At 50.7% G+C, this 21,649-nt stretch overlaps 1 protein-coding gene across 2 annotated transcripts in view; it reads right to left on the minus strand.

Annotated features, from left to right (window-relative positions):
- Nucleotides 1-21,649, minus strand: part of PAPPA2 (pappalysin 2) — an 89,953-nt gene that overhangs the window by 60,244 nt on the left and 8,060 nt on the right. For both annotated transcript variants that reach the window (XM_032117581.1, XM_032117580.1), the window contains exon 3: nucleotides 1,025-1,170. In XM_032117581.1, coding sequence (XP_031973472.1) covers nucleotides 1,025-1,170 — 146 coding nt within the window. The remainder of the gene's footprint in view (nucleotides 1-1,024; nucleotides 1,171-21,649) is intronic.

Consider the following 21,649-nt stretch of genomic DNA (forward strand, 5'->3'; position numbering starts at 1 on the left):
GGAAGTGATTTCTGGAAGCTGGAAGAATAAATTTCATGGAGATTTGCCTTCCTCAACAAGCAGCTGTAGCCACATGCTATTGAAAAAACAGCCCTGAAACCCATTGAGGGAGGGAAACTGGCAAAAAGGAACTTTAAAACAGGTCTTTAACAGCAGTGTAAAACTTTTAAGGGTTGAACATCACGCACTTGTAAAAGCAGAAGGTCTAGGTCTGCTGTGCAGGTGTCAGGAGTAATTATTTCCAGTTACTTATTGAGAAACACTTTAGACATTTTGACTGAAAAGTGTAAAGGGCTTTGCCAGAAAACCCCGACACTGAAGAGGTGGTAGGAAGGGGCAGGAAAAAGAGAAACAACAGAAATAGCAGAAAACACACAAAACAACCTCATTCTAGGGAACCAGTCGCCATTTGGGCTGTTTTGCAGCCTACGAGGACTTGCCTCCAGCAGGTAGTAGGCCAAGTTATAAAAACATGGTAAAATTTGATAGCTATCCTCACACTTGCAGCTGGATTCGGAAGTGGCTGGTTCTGGCTGCTGCCTGGGCAGCGCTGGGGTTGCTGAAATCTGCCGTCTCAGCTCTGAAAACACTGACACTCCTGGTTTATGTCTGTTTGCTATTATGAGCTGCAGAGTGAAGTTCACTGTCTCCAGAATCCTAAAAGATAGACCTGGAAGATCCAGGAGAAACCAAACGTAAGTCTGGAGCCCTCTCCAGAGCCTGCACTCATGGTAAACCTGTAATCCCACTGCCTCACCGCCTTCACCACCAGAAGTTTCTCATAACGATGCTGAAGTCCCTTGCCAGTGTGTAACCTCACCCTCTCACCCACACGGACTCGGGGAGCAGGCAGCTCTCTTCCTTACTGCAGCAGCTGTTGGAACACCCAAACCCTGTTATCATGACCTTCATATCAACCATCCCCAACGCTGAGGCACAGCACAACCGCCTCTTTTTGCCAAGTCAAGGAAGAGAGAGGAAAACCAGTAATTCTGAGACGCCGTGACTGGGCTAACTCACTTACCCAGGTGACTAAGGGCCTCTTTATCCCACGGCCAAGTGGCAGCACCAGCCAGCTCTTCCCTCACCGAACTGGCGAAGTAAACATTGAGGAAATGGGTGCTGTTCAGCTGCAGAGCCTCCTTCAGCTCCTTCACGCTCATGTACGCCCTGCAAGGACAAAGGAGAGGAGACAGTCAGCACACAGTCCAGCAGAGCGAGGAGGAAAAGCAGGAGGCCATCCACAGACATCCTGCAAAGGGTGCAGCACACCTGGAGACATCCTCAACTCTCTGAAACCGAGAGCGCTTCAAGGCAGAGAAGAATTCAGCATTTCAACAGGATGTCCTGTGCCACTGCAAGCTCTGCTCTGCAAGGCGCAAGTTCTGCTGGCGAGGGCTTTGGGTGGGGGTGGAAGGCACTCATGCAAGTCTGAAGAAGTTTTGCTAATTACAGTGGCTTTGTTCACGAGTTCTACTCTCAGAAAAGGTGTTCCAACCGTGGGGACAAAAGAAGCCCCACAAACGAGGATAATAAGGGAAAAAACAGGAGGAGAAAACATGAAAGAAGGAAGGAAATGCAGAGGTTGGTCCTGCTGGGGAAACGAGAGGGGGTTTGGCATCAGAAAAACAGAATTTGAGGTGGAGGGAGAGAAGAATGAGTCCAGAACTCCAACTGTTTCTAACAATGGGGTTTTCAGGGGTTACCCCTGATACGGGGCAGGACAGGAATGGACATCAAATCTTACTGCTGGGAGCAGAGAGGGTTTGTCAGCTGGGGCCAAGAAGTCTCTTCTCCAGCTTCTCTATTCTATTTGGACTTTCATTCCATCCTTTTCCGCAGGAAAATCAGTATGCCAGAGATGGCAGTACATGGCAAAAACAAGGGTGTACTGCACTGCACAGGCACATCTCCCATCAAGACACATCCCCAGGTATTGCACAAGGAAGAGCATGAGCAAAAGGTATCTCGGAATTTACTCCAAAAAAATAAAAAAACCCAACCAACAAACAACAACAACAAGAACCCAGAAACAAAACCAAAAATGCTCTTGCAGCTCTGCTCAAAACGGACCTTGGAGAAGACTCTGCCTGGGTCTCACCAGCACTGAGCCGGGCCCTCTTCACATCAATCTGCCCCTCTGCACATGATCTGAATCTTTCAGAGGAGGTCTGGGATATCTGCAGGAGCCAGCAGGGCAAAAACAAAATCTCCCAAAATAAGCTTAGAGGGGAGAGGGTAATCTCTGGAGGCAGATCCATCGAAGGGAAGGTTTAGTGGGGAAAGCCTCCTGACAATGCTGCTGGCTGTCTCTCCTTGCATCTTCAGAGCTGGGAATAAAGAGTTGCAGGAGCAGAAAGAACACAGGAATGGGGATATCCAAGACATCCTTTTCTAAAGACCACAGGAAGGTAACGGGCTGGGAGAGGTGGGTAGGCACTAGGCACTGCAGCAGAGCAGTAACACCCACGGGTGTGTCTGAGTGTCCATGAAGTGATCCTCACAGTGTGCCATATCTCAGCACTTGGAGACCAAAAATTCCAGCAGCCAGGAAAGTTAGGTTTCGTTCTTCCCTCTGTGTGACTGTTCCTGCACAGGTCAAAAGCCTGTATCCCATTCACCAGTACACCAACAGTCCCAGCATTGGTCTTTAGGGAGTTCATGTCCTCAGCTACGCAAAACAATCAAGGTCTAACTTAAAATCAGCAATAATAATTCCAATGATAATAGCAATGGAATCGTAAGGCCTTGGACTGTGCTGCAGCTGCCAGGTACTCTTCTAAATGGACTTCAGTGATCCTTGTGGGGTCACCTTAGATCTCAGGATATTCTGTAAATCAAGTACTACCATTGCCACCATCTGTGCCACTAACCTCATGGGCTGAGACAGGATTGGGACACATTGTCTCCACATTTCTATGACTTATGTCTAAGTCTTCAAAACCTGAAGACCCTGGCCCACAGTTTGTGAAGCCATTTGTTTAAGAGATTCTGAGCAAGAAAAAAAAACCCAAAAAAACAACTCATGGAAAGGCTTTAAATACATCACCGTGGAATGATGATGGAAACACACCATTGTGGAAATATGTCATAAGAATGACTAAACCTGCAGCATGAGGCCAACAGCAACATTAAGGTGGTGGAAAGCATTTCACTTATTCCCATGCTTCCAGGAGCAGTTGGCATCTTTGAGCTGCACGGATGGATTATGAAGGCAGCACAGTCGTTTCTCCACACTGGGCTCGCCATGAAGGAGCACCAGCTGTCTTTGAACAAGCTGCTGCTGGTGGTGTCCACTAGCAGAGACGCCCATTAGAGTGTTCCTCGCCATGGGGGATAACAGACAGAAGGCTGGAGCTGAGCACGGGCTAAAGGGAGAAAGGCACGTTCTCATCTGAGAGGTGAAGTGAGAGAGGAAACCAGTGAGATGTGCAAATGCTCTGTTTGAAATGGCAAGATCCCTAGTCAAGCTGCTGCTACACCAACAGGCTTGTTTAGAAAGAGAGAGGTTGCTACAGCAAATTGAAGAGGAGGAGGAAAAAATGAAAAAAGAAAGGATTCCAGAAATAAACTAGAGCAGGGCAGCATGTGGAACAGAGCTGGGTAAACCCAAGGGCTATTTCCCTGGACCTAGAATAGCAGAGGCTTTCAAAAGCCACTGCTGACTTGGGAGGTGTCAGATAATCAGGATCTTCAGACTGCCTCTACCAGTCAGCCTCAAAAGACCATCCCAGGCTGGAGGCATCTCACCCACCTTCCCAGGAGCTCTGAAGAATCAGTTACTTCAAAAAAATCTTGGCTGGGCTATGCGGCGAGATGAGATGACCAGCTTGTCTTCACCAGGCCCCGAGATCTCCCACCACAAAGCAGCATTCCCAGAACACTTTCCCCAGCCACATCAGCTTGTGGAGAGAAAACTCTCCCCACCGGAAAGGACAAATTAGGAGAACTCGATCCCTTCTCTGTGATGTCTCGCCTGAGCATCCCAGACACGCGCCACGCTGACGCCATCCCTTCAACCCAACCAAGACGGGAGCAGGCCGGGAGGAATAGATAGTGAGAAGAATAAACAAACCTGAAGGACATACTTGTGGCATGACTCGGAAGGAATAGAAGCAAAAATTTCATAGAAATAGAGCATAAGGAGGGGGAGGGGGGAGAGAAAGTCTCCTTCACTCATCAGAGCTGCTCGGGGGACACAGATTTAAAAATAACATCAATTCCTGACCTATGATATCTCGGAAAAATAGCCCCAAAGCCTTCCAGGCTATCCAAATTCCAAGAGCCGACGTCAGCCCTATTCAGAGGGATATTCCTGCAGCCCCTCTTCTGGAGACATGATGTTTTTCTGGCTGTCGCCTGCCGTTCCCTTGACATTAGCAACATTTTTTGTCAAGGCTTGATTATAAATAACTGTAATTCCCTCCATTGAGAGATCTGGATGGTTCAGGGATGTGTAAGGGTTAGAGGGAGCAGTTCCAGCTCTGAGCGCTGCTCGGATGGGTTGGATGGGCAAGGAGAAGAAAGGACCCTAATTTCACCCCCTGTGGCACAGAAAGCACAAATATCCCACTAACGTCCCCAAAGATGCGAGCAGAACAATTCTAGAATGGGCAACTCCAACTCCCCTTAATCTACATTTCCTGCTGGCATCCTTAGGTTAGACAAGGAGCATCCCACTGGCATCTGAGCCTTTTGCTTCCTGCCAAGGTTATGCTCTCCCTCTCCTTCAGTGCTTCGGGGATTTTTGCTGAGGAGAAGGCAGAGCAGCCTTTGGTCTCCACAAACAGCCTAAAGGACAGCACTCTCCTCTGCTTCCCAAACAGTTTTCCAAATGCCTGCAAGACTAGAGTATTCCAAACGAGATGGTATTTCCAGCAGGATGGGCACCGCAGTCCAGCATGGAAGCACAAAGGAAGGACAGAAGGATACACAAAGGTACAGCTATCAGCCGAGGAGCAAAACCCAAAGTGAGCCCGAAGAGTAGGGCAGAGGACAGAGGAGACAGAGGTGGGACATCAGGTTTGCCAGATTCCACGTGACTGTTTTTCCAAGGGCATCCAAAGCTCAGTGGCGAGCAGCCAGCTGTGTGGGGATAACGCCTGGACCTGGTGGGGAGCACTCGCAGCCCTGGAAGAGTGGAGCTTGCAAGAAGAAGAAGAGTATGTGCAACAGTAGAGAGAGATTAGGGGTGGGAGGGCTATGGAATGACATTATTAGACACGAGTATGGGAATGAACACCATCCAAAATGACGGTGTTTGAAGGGATGAGTCCAGGAACGATGCACTCCCTCACAACAGGGGATATTGGCTCAGAGTTCTGCTGAACGACACTGCTTGATGACCTGACTCTAGGGCACCACACTGCATCCTGTTTTACTTGAACGGCACATAACCAGGGGCTGCCATCCTGTGGTGCTTCTTGCTGTTGAAAAAAGGAAAAGAAGAGGGAGCAGCCTCAGTGACTGTGACCACAGAACAGCAGAGTCAGAGACCCCGCTGCAGATGGAGGGGATCTCCACAGGCCATGCTGGCCCCCTTATTCAAAAACTGGCCTATTTAGATCACATTGTTCAAGGTCACGCCCAGCTGGGGCCTGAACAGCCACAAGGACAGAGGTTTCCAAACCTTTCTGGGCAACCTATTCTAGTATTAAAGCATCCTCAAGTTAAAAATAATTCCTCAAGTCTAATCCAAATTTCTCACATTCCCAGTTGTGTCCATGGCTTCCTGACAATTGCCTTCTTAGAGTCCTGCTCCATCCTCCCTGTGTCACCTCATCATATCAAAGGGGAAAGTATTGAATGGCTGTAGATCTGCATGGTAAGCTCTTACTGCACTAGACCTTACCTTATTAAAGACCCAAAGCTTCCTTTCTGAGCAGCAGAAAAATCACACTCCACCCATGATCCCTGGAGAGCTCACATTCCTTTCTCATGCTTTTCCTTGGAAAGTTTTGTCCTGACCACAGGGGAGGCAGCACCTTCCTAAACCATGGTTGTAAGTCAGCCTCTAGGCTGGCTTGGTCACAGCAGACAACTTGATGCACCCAGGAGAGACAGAGCTGTTGCAGCTTTTCCAGCACAAATTCCTGGGAGCAACAATAGGACCATGGCTGGTGGACAGGTGGGAGGGAGGAGAGGATCTGCTAATCCGTGGGGCAGCAGAAAGCACAGTGAAGCTGTAAAACAAGCCTGACGTGGGAGAAGGTGGGAGAAGAGGGGCAAGGGGGCACATTTTACATCATAACAGGAAGCCTTGGGGCCACAAAGTGGCCCCAACCAGCAAGAGGCAAGAGATGGCACCTCCAAAAGAAAAGCAAGGCCAGCACATACCCCCTGCAGTACCATAAATCAAACTGAGTTCTCTGGGTACTGCAAAGGGTGCAGCGTGTAATGCCACAGGAATTCCACTGCAATTCAAAAATAGGAGTCTTTTCCCAGCAGAGCTTTCAGAGGGGATGTGGGAGTGGGGTTGGGTGGAAACTGTCCAAGTGCCCTCCATGGACAACTGGAAAATACTTGAGACCCAGCCAGCTCCAGCTAACCATACAGCCTAAAAAAGTCACAGGGGATTCCTGGCTCTGCTTTCATGTCCTTCAACCACTGCAAGGAAATTCCTCTTCCTACTTCCTGCAAGCAGAGAGGCTCCCTTTTCCCCCAAACCTCTGCTTGACAAGTGAGGAAACCCTCAGACTTCCCAGAAATGAGCACCAGTCTGCCAATAACATTTTCAGTGTGTGGGTAACACGTTTCTCCAAGGCTGCAAAGGGTTAAGGACAAACACAGCCACCTTGTCTCTGAGTCACAGCTCAAGCCAAGAGGACAGGTGCTGATCCAAGCAGCATGAACACTTTGTGAGAGAGGACTCTAAATTCTTCGTGTTGTCCACGCAGGGAGATACTCACTTTGGCTCTCCATCTGGAGGAGCATCTTCCATTCTGGCCCACCAAAGGACTCCTCTGCATGGTGACTCTCCAGCAGGGGGTCTAAATAGGCAAGCATCCAGAGCCGGGCTCTCTGCTTGCATAAATGAATGGTTCCTTGCTAGAATTTGGGAACCCTCATCCCTGTTCTCATCTCAGCCTTGCCTCCCTCCTTCCCTTACCACAGGCAGAAAAGGCCACCTCCACAGCGTAAACACGGGGCCACAGATGGGCACCCAGATGGGTTACTTGGTCTGCTTCCAGACGAGGCTGATGGTCATTCTTGTAACTGCAGCTGCATCACACTGGGTTTACCTGCCCAAAAATTTCTGGCATAAATGCAGCTGGGGGGATGCTGTGTTTTTAAGTCCTTTTGTACTTACTAAGACTACTTGCATCCCCATGACCACATCTGGGAGCTCTGACTCCAGTCCAGCACTCTGCTGGTATGCCACAAACATCTCTGCCAGCATCATGACAACTTGACAAGGCAGCAACATCCAAATGACTCTCATCTGGACAGGCTTTGGTAACACAGCCAGATACAAAACACATGCAAGATGGGAAGGGAAGGCTGCGAAAGAGCCAGACATTCCCCTGGGATCACGGGAAGCACAACACTGCTGGAATAATACCCTCTGTAGTGCTCAGGAGTCTTTCATCAACTTCACTGGGGGCTGGACCCCTGCCAAAGAGCATTTGAGTCCACAAGGGATGAGGACATCACACAGTTCTTGGACATGCCTGGAAAAATCCACCTCTGAGGCACTGACAGCATGAGTAGAAGAGCAGCCTAGGAAGCAGCCATCACTGGCAGCACAATTTAAGTCTTGCACGGGTGGCTGAGTATCAAGATGTCAAAGAGGGTGAGAGGGCAAAACAGGATCCTTCAGGATCAGGAGATTCCCTTAAGCGTGAGCAATTCCTGTTGGATTCAGAATTAACTCTCAACCTCCATGTGTGAGCACGGGACTGAAGCAGTAGCAGACGCTGAAGGGTCAGAGAGCGGCACTGGCAAAAGCTGCAGATGGGATCAGAAAGACACAGTGTAGTTCAAGGCTGTGACCCTTCCCTATAGATTCACAGGGGAAAGGGAGCTGGAAGGCTGCAGATCCCTAGCACACAGCTCTGTTACGTCAGAGGGCAGTAGGCAGCTTCTTGAGGTCAGATTTGGGAAAGAAAGATAATAACATTAGTGTCAGACCAGAAAGCCTGCAGGGCATTTTGCCCTGAGGTAGGCTGAAGACTAAGTGCTGCTAACAATGGCATGGCCCAGATATTCCTGGAAGTGTTGGCTAAAAAGTTCTTCACTAAATCATCACTGAATCAGCAAAAGGCAATGCTATTTTAGACCTGGTTTTGGTAAGCTGTGTAGAAATTATGAAAGAGCAGATGAGAGAAAGAAAACTTGGCCTGAACTTATGATGAGTTGATTCAGATCAACTTAAATGGAGGGACAAATACAAGTCTTGAATGAAGAAGTGAAAACCAGGACTGACCAGCAGACACCGCTCCACCAGAGCCGTCAGGGAGAACGGGGTAAAGTGGAATTCTCTGAAATCAAGGTGACTCCAGAGAAAACAAAGAGTAAAAGATCCTTTTAGAAATAAGGGCGAAAGAAGGAAGAAGCAGATCTGCTGAGAAGGGAAAGTGGAGCTGAAGCTCAGTGTAACTGAGATGCATCCCTGGACAAAATTACAGTGTGGTCCCCACCTTTATCCAAGTTTAAACATGTGGTAGTGGAGCAGAGCTCAAGGTAAAGACAAAAAAAAGGTGGCAGCAGTTGGATGGGGACTGAAGTCTCAGTTTGACTGCACGGAAGATGAACAACTGGGGAGGTGGCAAGTCCCATCTCTGGAAGTGTGGGATGTAGGAACACAGAGCAGGGGGAAAAACGCAAAAGGAAGGAATGCAGAAATACAAACATTCATAGATAAACAAAACTCGGTGGATGTAACACATTTGCAGGGGAAATGCCACCCTGGATGCACAGGGCCCATGATTGGAGAACAGCTGACATTGTACATGCAGTGATGTCTGAGAGGGTGAACAAGGATCACAACAGGCTGATCGGGTTGTCCTCTCTCTAAAGACCTGTTCCCACCTGGTTCTCTTACCTTTAAAGGTGATGAACTGTTTTTGTGCCTCTAGGAGAGTGTTTTTAAAAACTCCCAGCACGCACTCCTTTAGCCTCCATGGAAGCTAATCCCTTCCAGCTGAGCCTTGAGCAAGACACAATTTACTCTTCAAAAATCTAAAACCTCTATCTTAGCACTAACCACCAGCAGCACAGCAGGATCCAAAATCCACAATACTGTCATCACTGCAGGCAAGACTGCCACTAGCCGAGCTATTACAGGTATTATTGGTTTGTGAGCAGCAAGTTCAGCAGTGCCTCATTCCTGGCTGGCACATCCAACACTTGCATGAGGAGCAGTCCTCTACACATTCCAGGAACTTCACGGATGACCTGTGAGCTGCTGTATCATTCTTCCAGCAAGCATCTGGGTAGCTGAAGTCACCCATAAGGATGAGGTTCTGACGACTCAGAGCTTAAATGTCTCAAACATTGCTTTGCTGGCCTTATCGTCTTGGTTTGGAGGTCAGTAGCAGATCCCTCCTGTAACATGCCCCTTGGAGACAACCCCTCTGATCTTGACTCAGAGGCATTTGACAGGACTTCCACATCCATCACAGCTGGCTTCTACACATTCAAGGTTCTCCCTAACATAGAGCAAAGCCACAGCCAGGCACCAAGGACTTGTCTTTGCCTCTGGCATCACAACAGGACACCTGACTTTAGGAAAGCTACGTTAATGCCTCCCTATCAGCCTGCCCAGAGACTGTTTGCTTTTCTGCCACATGCTGCTTTCCTCTCTGGATCTTGTTACAGCTCTGCTGACAGCTTACGTGAGGAGCAAGAGGGCAGCGACCAGTTTCAAGGCTGCTTGCATGTGGTACTCATGTTTCGGGGTTTGAACCAAGGATGGTCCCCCACTTGTGTTGAACACGTGAGAATAAGCCTCAGCAGAGGTTAACCTCCAGCTGTGCTCTCACAGCACAGTGGGCACCCTCAGGACACCAGTGCCAGCAGGGTGCACATGTGCATCAAATGCTTGGGTCACAGAAAAACACTGGGTTTGTGATGTTTGCACCCCGAGGGCAGGGCTGGCTCACTGCCTCGCTCGGCTGCTAGCTGCCATGCATGTGATGGGCACCACAGCCTGCCCAAGGTCCCTTGGGATGGCTGTGCTGGGAATCCCATGTGCCTGGGTAGGCTTCCTGGGTGTGACTGAAGTACTACTAGCCCTAGGATACCTTTGGAGGAAAAAAGGTTTTTGAGAAATACTCATCAGGACTCAGATACCAGCATTTTGTTCAAGTTGCTTTTCCAGTTCCCGAAAAAATGCAAGAAGGCTGATGGTTGTGGCTGTTTGATAGACCTGTAGTCATTCTCTCCTGAGCTCCTGGAGGAGCCAATCCTGCACTGCAAACAGCACCAAGGCCAACCACCAATAATCCCAAGTTGTCTGACACAGAACCCATTACAAGACAAAGTCCCACAAGTTCTAGGGTTAGTTGTCCACGCTTCACCCAGGAACCCACATGCTCCTCGCCACCTGCCTCAAATTAGACTCTCTTAAGGAGGAAAGGACTAATTCACTGCCTTGTCTCCTCCGCTCCCATCACAAACACCACCCAACATCACCACATTGCTGGAGGGGAAGGGCTGTGTTCTCGCAGTGGCCTCATGGAAGCATCTAGACATGGCCCCATAGCACAGACATCATCGCCGGCAAGAGAGGCCTTGGGGAGACAACGGCAGCAGGAAGAGGGGTGCTGGATCAGGCACACACAGCAGAGAAATCCAGGGCTGTGGGAGGGAGCAGAGGGCTGCAGTGAAGCTGATTGAAGGAGGCGTGAAGGGAGACAAACAAGGGAAGCATGGCCTCTGGCTCAGCAGGGACTACCTGACCTCTCCTGCAAGGGCCACGGCAGCTTTCAGCTGACGCCGGCAGCGAGCCTGCATCCTGAGAGCTGCTGCTGTCTGGTAGAGATGGTAAGCAGCAAAGCCCTAATCTGGAAGGACAGCTGGATCACAAAGCTCCCCATGCTTCTCTGCCAAGCCAAGATGTGGGAGCCAGGGCTGGGACACCTTTCTTCTGCACTTGCTGCATGTCCTGAAAACCACTGCCCTTTCTCAGAGGGGGCAACAGGCACATCGATGGGTCCCAGGCCTTTGGGCCACCTCCCAGGATGGGCCTGCCAGAGCTGTAACCCTCCAGCCCCAGTGCTCAGCAGGGACACCTGGGCTTGCTCTGCTGTGCTTTTAAGATTGGCACAGATCTTGCCTCCCATGCATGGAAAGAAGCATGTGACCAGCAGGGCTAGGGAGGGGATTCTTCCCCTCTACTCTGCTCTTGTGAGACGCCACCTGCAGAGTCCCAGAGCTGCAGCGTTTGGGGCTGCCAGCATAAGGAAAATGTGGACCTGTCAGAGAGAGCCCAGAGAGGCCACGGGGATGATCAGAGGGCTGGAGCACCTCTGCTGTGCAGACCTAGGCAACACAGGGAGCCCTGTGCCACCAAGAACTGATCCACATACTTAGCATTTCTTACAACACTTCAGCCCTAAAGCGTCATTTGTTTCTGCCAACCAACCAAAGTCTACACACACTTGAAATTTAATACAAAATAAGGTGAATGTTCCCAAAAAGCTCCTGCAGGGCTCTGGCTTGGAGCTTGTGTTAGCACTAGCGATTCAACCCATGAACCTTCCTTTTCACCCCCTCAGGGAGGACAAATTCACGCAAGTCCCATAAACTTCCTGACTTATATGACAATTCTCATGTTGCTTAAGCATAATGGGCCATCAACTTTCCCCTGGGATAAATTTGTCCTGGCAAACTGTCTTTTAGTGCTCTACATCTTGGGGGAGTTGATAGCATTTAGGGTTTATTTTAATGGGAGTCGGTAGCCATGATCAATTGTAAGAGCTCTATTTCCACGGAAATGGGGATTTAATAGATTTTTGAAAATGCTGGTTATTGACCCAATGGGCCTTAATGGCTTAAAAACCATCTGATTGTAGCCTGTATGAGTAAATGCATATGATTTTCAAATGAATACTGGAATAGGTAGTAAACACCCATTTAAATGGCAGGAACCTGGTCAATAGGGAGTTTCCATTTGCTTGTTTGGGCTTTCTATTTCTATCTGAGTGAATCATGGCCGTCTCTTCTGCGGAGAGGCTCACCATTTCCTCACGGCTGAGATCATCCTAAAGCACGCGGCCCATCTGAGCCCCACGAGGGGACAGGGATGTCTTTCATTAGACCAGGCAATGATGCAGAGCCGGTCTCTGCGCACAGCCGGGCTCCCAGATGCTCCCACGGTGGGAGCAGAGCACGCACGGACCATCGCTCACGGATGATGCGCCCATTGCTCACAGGAAAACTCCTTGGGAGATGAAGAGGGACGTGTGTGCCTCAGACTCTTGGGTCTAAACCCAACCTACAGGCTGACAATCCTTCAGGGAAATTCCCAGGCAGAAATCTTGGTTTGTCTGAGGTTAACACACATCGAAAACATCAACAGGAGTGAACTCCAAAGGAATGCACTAAGTGCTCAGAAGTAATCTTGGAAGCAACAGACAGACTAAACTCTGATATTTATTCCACAGAGCACTGACTGAAGCCTCCCTGCCCCAGCTAGGGCACGTATTTAGGGTTATCACCCCCAACAGCCCTCCAAGGACTACCAAGGCTGCAGTTATTCCCCATTTTTCCCATCACTGGAGCAGCTCCTTTCTGACTGCATTCGTTGTGAGCCTACAGGAGCACAGAGGCCCAAGATTTTTACCTGTTTGAAACAAAACTGTGGGTTCAGCCTCTGCAAAGAGGAGATCCAAGGACATGTGTGCAGTACAGCAGGGCTGGGTGACCATCATGGCAAGATCCCTTAGAACAAAGCAGAAAAAAAAATCCCAAGGACCTGAAAATCCCCAGATTTCAAAGGGACGTCTGTTCTCCGGATCCCTCTAACCTTCCCCTTCAAAATCCCAGTGAAGCAGCAATTAGAGAGTTCAGAGCCACAGACTGTTGCCTCTCCTCCTCATCAGTGGAATAAGCGAAGGAGACAAACGCTGCAGCTCCCGAGCTGCTTCCACCCCAGTAATGTGTCTCCCACTTCCATGCTCAAGTCTCATGGATTGGTTTAGGCTGGAAACGACCTGACAGACCATCTCATTCCATCCCTCTGCCATTGGCAGGGATGCTTCCCATTAGACCAGGTTGCTCCAAGCCCTGAGTAATCAGGCCTTAAACACTTCCAGGGATGGGGCAGCCACAGCTGCTCCGACACATCATCCTTGAAAACGCGGAAAGAGCTGTAGTTGCACTTAGTTAGTCGAAAGAATTCAAAAAAAGGGTTAAAGATCCAGTTTGGAACCACTTAGGGGAAGGAAAAGAGCCCTGCCTGGGAGAAAGGCAATGAAGCAGCAGCTCAGGGAAGCAGGGGAGTCCAGCCTTGCCCTCCAAAGCCCAGCACAGGCAGCATCCCAGCTCCAGCACCCACCAACAACCTGGGAGAGACTTGCTATCCACGGCACAGGGTAAGCACTCACCTTCCTTTGGCAATGCCAGTGCCGGCTGGAGTTACACAGAGTGCCGGAGAGAGGGCAAGCAAGAAGCAGCAGGGGAAATGGAGAAATATGTTTGCAGCCCTGTGCGGTTTTGGGAGGCAGAACTCAACAGTGGCAAGTTATTCTAGAGCCAGTTCCAAGCCAAAGTCAGTCAGGGATGGTTCCCTTTCTGCCTGGATTGTTTGTTTCAAAGCAAAATTTAAAAAAAAAAAACATCCCAGGCCAGGACCAAGTTTTACAGGTCTTTTTTGCCTAAGGTTGCACAGATCAGCCCTGTCCCACCTAACCCACAAGAACAGACCTGTAAATCGGTTCTCTTCCTTTTTGCCTACAACAAAAAGATAAAGCAACATTCCAGGCTTAGGGGGGGACCTTATGGTTTTGGAACACAGCCCAGGGTCGCCAGGAACCCAAATTTCACTATCAATTTTTATAGTGCAATTCACAATCTGCCGAGGTCAGGGAGAGGGGATAACACCAGCGGGTGCAGCTCTCCTGGGCTCCCCCAGCACGGCATGGGCTTCACATGGCCGAGCAGTGCCCCAGTGCCAGGAGGCTCCTTAAAGCCCTCCAGACAGAGGGGAACTGTGCAGCTTTGGTGCTTGCACTTAGGCAGGACAGAACAGCTTCTTCTCCTTTCATTAAAGGCCTCTCTTCCCTGCCCAGGGACTAGGAGGCAGGAGGCCAGCATTAATGGCAGCACCTCATTGCTGCACAACTGGGGGGAAGATGTCCAAGACTTCTGTGCCTCAGTTTCCCTGGCTGATGATTACCTTTGCCCACAGCACAGGCAGGCATTTGCAAACATCCTGAAAGATGCAATCTCTGCTGTGCAGGGTTTTCACAGGAGCTCAGAGGAGTTAGGCACCCACATCTCACTGCTGCTCAAGGGAAAGCAAGTGTCCCGCTCTTCCCAAGTGTCTCCTCCTCTCCCACAGCACCCTGCTATTCACAGGGCAGATCTCAGCTACTGGGAAAGAGGGAGAGCTGTGGACTGGGTGAGATGGTGAAGGTGACCCTACAGCACATGTGGCAGTGAGGAGGTGCCTAAAGCCCAAGAGCTGGGACTGGCGCACATCACCTTCAGCACCAGGCCTCAGAGAGGGAGGCCGTGGAGATCTCTGCTAGAATCAGTCCAGGCTGGAGAGAAACACGGACTAATGTGTCTCAGGAGGCAGCCTGGTCACCTCCTGACAGGAGGCATGGCTGGCAAACGGGGGCCAGACCACAAACTGGTTTCTGCACAGATGCAGAAGGCAGAACCCCGAGCTTGAGGCCATCTCCAAAAACAGATGAGGTGACAAGAAAAAAAAAAATTTTAAAAAATCAGTCTCTCTCCTTCTTCCAGCCTCCCTGACAAACAGGGCAGCAGAAAAGGCACCACAGACACTGTGAGGCTGGGGAAGACGAGCCTGCAGCCAGCTGCAATGGGCATCCCATCCCTCAGCAGGGCAGCACAGGCCAGCAGCAGAAGGCAATAAAAGGGTGGCAGAAGACCAGGGTGCCACCCTTCCAGTCCCTGGCCTGTCACTTCTGTTCCAATTCCTGGGCACTGGCAGGATAAGGATGCTTTAACAGGCCTGACAGCAGTGGATCAACGTGCTGAGCAAGGATGATGCTCCCAGGGCATTGAGCTAACTGCTCAAGAGGAAACACACAGCCCTGTGGTCAATAAGCCCCTCCTCGTGCACTCTTCACCACAATGGCAATGCCTAGTCTTCCCAAAAGATCGAAAACTTTGCTACATTCACCCTAAACTCCTCACTAAAGGACAAAACCTTGCAAACATGATATTGGTCAGACAGGGCACTGAGACAGAGGAAAAGAAGAGAAATCTATTCAAGCCAAATGTCTCCAAGTTGCTTTTTATGTGCATATATTTATTTTTTTTTTAGGGTAAAACCAAGTCCCAAGCCTCCAACTTATTTTTAGATCCAGGCAACTGGGTGTCCCAGCCAGAGCACAAAGTGCACAAGCCAGTATTCTAAAAATGCCTTCCTCACAGATATAAAAAGGACACAAGATAATTTAGTGGCGAAATTCTGTAGTGTAACAATCATACATTAACAGAAGAAAAATAAAAATCCAAGGCTGCCTCTCATCCCTGGCATAGCCCTTGGGAGGCAGCAGTCACAAACATTCAGCATCCTCATCCTTCTTAAAGCCTCCAAAGCGAGTCCTCTGCTTCACACCATCTCAGTGGGTTTGGGTGATGCTGGACTCCTTCCCTCTCACCCCACTGCCCTCTGGAAAGGGGCGAGTTGATTTCCTAAATAACAGTGGTGGCTGGGCCAAGGAAAACTAAGAGCAGTATGTTCACTTAAGGACTCCCGTGGCCGTAGCTCAGGCTGCCAACCCAGGAAGATTAAATCATCCCAGAGGCAGCGCCAGCGCCAGCCGCCGGGGTGTCCCCCCAGATGGCTGCCGAGCCCCTGCCACCTCGGCTCTTGGGGTCTCACGGGCCTGGCCAGCGCCTCAGCTGGCGTCCTCCACCCACAGGCGAGGGTACAGGAGGATGAGGAGGAGCCCTGGGGAGGCCTAACAAAGAGTGACCCCTCCCAGCCATCGGACACATGCTGTTCCTTCACAATTGCCATCCCAACACAATCGGCCCCCCTCAAGTGAGCCCCCCGAGTCGGTGGTGTTTGCTAGAACAATAGCTCACATCTGGGACAGCTGTTTTCCCCGAAAGCACCCGGGCTGCCTACAGCCACTGGGCAGGGGTCCTGTGCCCTCGCTCACACGCGGATCATGTTCTCCCTCTCCCACAGAGATGTGGTCACCCCTGGGGGGACCTAGCAGGTTCCTCCAGGAGCACACAGCCCGGCAGCTCCAGGCTCACTGGAAGGCTTATGGGAGCGAGGGAGACTCATCCTCCCACAGAGGCTTGCTGGAAATTAACCCCCGAGCCTTCGACCTCGGCGAGAAAAGGAGCGCATCGCCGTGATGTTATTCCCTAAGTTAGCACCCAAAAAAAGCAGGGAAGATTTGTGCACATCACCAAGATGGGAGTGGGAGCCACCCCTTGGAGATGGATTTGGCTATGCTCCAGTGCTGCTCCTCCAGCCCCGTGGGGTAACACGAGAGAGCTCTGGCCCCACCAGAAGTGGGTATCACATGGAGCCCTCTGCCTTTGGAAAGGGCTCCCGAGAGCCTGCACGGGCCCTTGGCACCTTAGTGCTTGGTTATTTCCCTCTGGAAAGAGGTCACTCCCACAGTCCCACTGCCCTCCAGCTGCTGGATGGGCTGAGTCAGACCCTGCTCTGACACATGTGCCTCAGAGGGAGTGTCCATGCTGGAGCTGGCACCACCACCTCCTCTGCCACAGCAGTGCAGTCTCCCACCATCCCAAGTCTTCCCTCTTGGGAGCAAAATCCCACTGCTGGGCTCCTGGAACTAAGGGTGGTAACATGCCAAACACCCTCCAGTGAGAGAATATCCATCTCCAGACTGTCCAACACTTTGAGAAGGTCAAAAGCAAATCTGGGGTCTTCACCCCCAAGCTAGGGCTCTGGGTGGGCTGAGGCACAGTCACATGGATGCAGCCTCCAAATCCCACCACAGGCAGGTGACTTGGGAGACATCCTGCCCACTTGATAACGTGGGCTCTACCAAAGACATCCCCTCCTATTTTTGCTAAGTTTAAAAACTGTTAATCCACAGGAAAGCTCAGAGAGAAGGGACTTTCCTAGAAGGAAAGGAAAAGTTTTCCAATGAGCTCAAATCCAAGCACTCAGGAAACTTTAAAGCACCCACCAACAAACCATCAGGCTCCAGCAAAAAGTCCTGTTTACTCCTGCACCCCCACAGTCCCAGCAGGTATCCTAGAGAGGAGAAGCAGCAAGCTCAGAAGCCAGTGAACCCATCACTGCCACTTTTGGGGTCTCCAAAGCACTCCCCTCCTCACCCCTTAAAAGCCCCAAGCCCAGCACTTGAGGCTTGGCTCTTTGGATACACCAGGACAATATTTGGCCATACATGCCACTAGGACTCCAAGAGGTGCCAGCGGGAGCTCAAAAGCAGCCAGAGCTCAGGTCCTGAGTAGAGAACCTCCTAACCATGCTTTCTTCATGGGACCAACGTAGTCTCTGCCACTCCACAGGCAGTGGGAATCACTGAAAACACCCTCTCCCATGCACCCTTCCAGTATCCAACCACCACAAGCAGCAAACACCTACCACCTCCAGTTGAGTCTGTTCTCTGCAACATCGCCAGTGGCCTGAGGTTGTAGCCAACGCTTTTACTTTTGCAATAACTCTGCACATACCTGCCCTCTTTTGCACTATGAAAGACCTGCTAAGGTTTCCTGTAGCAAGGGAAGAAGAAGGGGAAGGCAGTAGCTAATTTGAATGCTGTTTTTGCTGGTTTACCATCTGGTTGGGATTAAGGTCTGCGCAGGTCAGCTCTGGCCCCTCATTGCCTCACCTGCTCTCAATTGGACACCCTCAGGTCCAACCTCATTCAGCTGAACATCTCCTGACGAGGGGCTGCTCAGGTGCCCAGGGATGGCTCAGAGCAATTCTTTCTTCCTCAGGGGCTGTCCACCAGAGACTTTTAGTGAGGTTAATCTGGATCAGCTTTTGAAGACAAGGATTAAACTGCAGGAGGTTCCCAAGCAGCCTTAACCCAATTAAGCACCAGTCCCTTAGGAGGGAGGCCAGCTAAGCTTGCGTTAAAGCCCATCAAGTGTCCAGTTAATCAGGTACATTTTAACATCACAGCCTTGGTCATGCCAGCGGAGGCCACCAAGCCTGGAGACACCTCGTCCGTTTTCACCTCCTTTTGTCACTTTGGTTATTTCTGCCATTACTTTGGGCAACAAGATGAAAGGCCCAGCAGCTCTGCCCTTACCCACTTTGCTCTCCAGACTCTCCTCCGGTTTTTCTTTCATATTAACTGTGTCACACACCAGCTTCTCATTGACTAAGTGCCCGAGGGGGAACCCTTGCTGAGTGTTAATTGCTGCTAATGAGCTGTCGCTGCTTTCCTTCCAAGAGGACCAATTACAGCAGCACTCAGGCTCTGTGAGAAGATGGGAGCCTGCAGAAAATCAAGGCAAATTTTACTCCAGACCCTGACATTGGACTGCCAGCAACTCCTGGAAAACACTTGAAGTCAGGATAAAACTGGGTAAAGGATGATAGTCAGTAGCTCTCCTGATGTTGCCTGTCCCCTTGTTCCTCATAACGTGGCCCAGGGGTGAGTGGGAAGTCTGTGACTTGCTTCCCATGGCCCCTGCTTGGGAAGTAAGGGTGCCTTGTGTGGGGTGCCTTGCAGGGATGTCTACACACAGCTCTTCACCCGAGGTCTTGCTCAAGCCTCCCTCCAGCCACAAACGCACAGTCCCGCTGGTGGGTGTCACCCGTGGGTGGTGGCCCAGCTGGCTCCCAGCTCAGCAGGGCTTGTCTTGTTCCATCTGCTACCAGAGGAGGTGCAGGAGAGACTCAGCAATGTGATTCAGTGGCCGCTGACACCATTTCAGCACCAACCCTTATCCCAGCTCCTGCCTTGGCCACAGCTGGCTCCGTTCCCACCACAGTTTTCACAGAACCCTGGCATGGTTCGGTTTGGAAAGGACCTTAAAGATCAACTCCTTCCAACCCCCTGCCATGGGCAGGGACACCTTCCACTACCCCAGGCTGCTCCCAGCCCCATCCAGCCCTGCCTTGGACACTTCCAGGGACCCAGGGACAGCCACAGCTTCTCTGGGCACCCTGTGCCAGGGCCTTCCCACCCTCACAAGGAACAATTTCCCTCTAATATCTAATCTAAACCTGACCTCCTTCAGCTTAAACCCATCCCTCCTTGTCTGTCACTACACACCCTTGTAATGAAAATAGTAATAATCCTTCTTTCCAAACCTCGTTTCCCTCCCCTGGGTGAGGGTATAAGCTGGCACCAGCTGTAGCCCTGGAAGTATAACGAGATGTTCACCAGCTAAGAAGCACTGAAGCCATCGCTGTTCCTCAGCCCTTCCCTCTAATTTACCTCTCTCTAAGCTGCAGCCCAAGAGGGAATTTTAAATCAGGGATATGTGAAGATGGAAAAAGCTTTGCTTGAGTGCTCACAATTGTGAAGGACAAGACACAGTATTGAGACCCTTCACCAAAATACATTGAATCTCTCTACAGTGCTGGTAAAAAGCTGCCCAGTGTCTCACTCTGACTTTCTCAATCCAATTCTTTTTGGCTGTGCTAAGAAACGTTCACACCCAAACCACTCTTTGTGAAAGCCTTGAAATGAAATGGAGATTATTTAATCCATGAAAAAAGATCCCAAGATTTTTGGTCTTGCCATCTTGATCTGAAAGGAGATGCAGAGATCACCTGCAGTGGGGAGGCTTCCCTCTCCCCTGATTCTCCCAAAGCCACAGCTCCCTCCTGGGCTCTGGCACAGGTGTGGGAAAGCAGAGATGTCTGGGTGAGCAGCAGCCAGCTTGCTCTCCTTCAGCTACAGCCCCAGAGCTGTTGCTCGCATCAAAGCACCTGGCTCCCATTGTGCCGCCTTTCCGCAGTTTGTTAAATTTTATTTCACATTATTTCTCCCGTTCTGGCTTCCACCCTAAAAATCCTTCTGTAAGTTCGCCAGCTGCCCTGCTCATTTAAGTATAATACCTTACAGCAAACGCAGCAGCACTCAATCAGCGGGAGCTCTGCCTGAATAAACCCCTCGGGCTGAGGTCCCCTGCCTCTGTGTCTTGGGGTTCACCCACCAATTTTGGGGGACCAAACCTGACACCAACCCGGCCACGCTCTTCGGCAAGCACAAGTTCACCTCGGTTTTTCCCAAACACACACCCCCTAGTTTCCCAGTGGCTTCCCCACAAACATTCTTCCCCAGAAACCATCCTCAGCAGGGATGAGCACAGCGAGGGTGGATGTCCACCAGCATCGCCAGATTGCATGGGGCTTTGAGCAATGTGGTCTAGTGGAAGGTGTCCCTGCCCATGGAACTGGATGCACTTAAAGGTCCTTCCCACCCAAACCATTCAGTGACTCCTTTTTTCTGTGCTCTCTGAAGAAGCCGGCCAAAAGCAGCTCAGAAGACCTCAGTGGCAGCAGGATTCAACTCATGCCCCCTCATTTCCCAAATGCCAGGCGCACTGGATTTCATGTTTCTGAGTTTGGTCTACAAACAATCATTCTTGTCCTCTGTGCAGACCAATGAGGTCTGCAGAAAGAAAATTGCAAAAGATTTATTCCCCTAGTGATCCCATTTTCCCATTCCTTTCCCACAGAAGCTAGGGGTTTTTTTGTTTTGTTTTGGTTTGGTTTGTTTTGTTTCCCAACTTTCAGGGGAAAATCCTGACAAATGGAAGCCCTGATTCATACCAGCAAAAATTTGGCCAATTTCAATTTAAGGTGGAGCCCTTCTTGCCTGAGGATGAAAACATTTCTCTAACTGCACACAGAGGCAAGGACAGAGCCTCTGCCCTGCCAAAGCCAAGGCCAAGTGGTGTTGGGTGCTGATGGCCGCCACAAGTGGAGAGCTGTTGTGCAGCAGGCTTTTCATCTGCTCAAGTCTCCCTCGTCAGGGAGGACCTCCCCGTGGTCAGGAAAGCACTGCCACGCTGGCTCACAGCATGGGAAACAAGGGGACAGGTGAGCACAGGGTGGCCATGGTGGCTGTCACCAAAGAGACTTCCAGAGGTGGGAGAACATCTGGAGAGGGTTGCTTGGGCAGGGACACGGTGTGATGGCTCTCTGTGTGGCTGGGAAAGGTTCCCCATCTCTCTCCTACGTTTTCTCAGGCAACTGAAGGATGGGCGAGAAAGGCTCGGGAAGGGAGGAGGGAAAGCATTGCTCTTCTCCCTCACCGCTGACAGAGACACCTGCTTCCCTCCTCCCTCCGTGTCCTGCCTGGAAAGAAGCTGAGAGAAGAAACAGACTTGGGAAGAAGGGATTTATGGCTACAGCCTCTCTGCTCCCACAGCCCAGGGAAAGAAAAGCGAAGGAGGAAGAAGATCAAAGGACAGATGTGTCCCTAAAACGCTCCCGTGCAGCTTTTCTCCACAGATGCTGCCACGTGTGCTGCACCACTCCCGCTCCAGCAGGCACCTCTGCCTGTCACAGCACGGAATG

Source organism: Corvus moneduloides, chromosome 9 (genome assembly GCF_009650955.1).
Source record: "Corvus moneduloides isolate bCorMon1 chromosome 9, bCorMon1.pri, whole genome shotgun sequence".
NCBI lineage: Eukaryota > Metazoa > Chordata > Aves > Passeriformes > Corvidae > Corvus > Corvus moneduloides.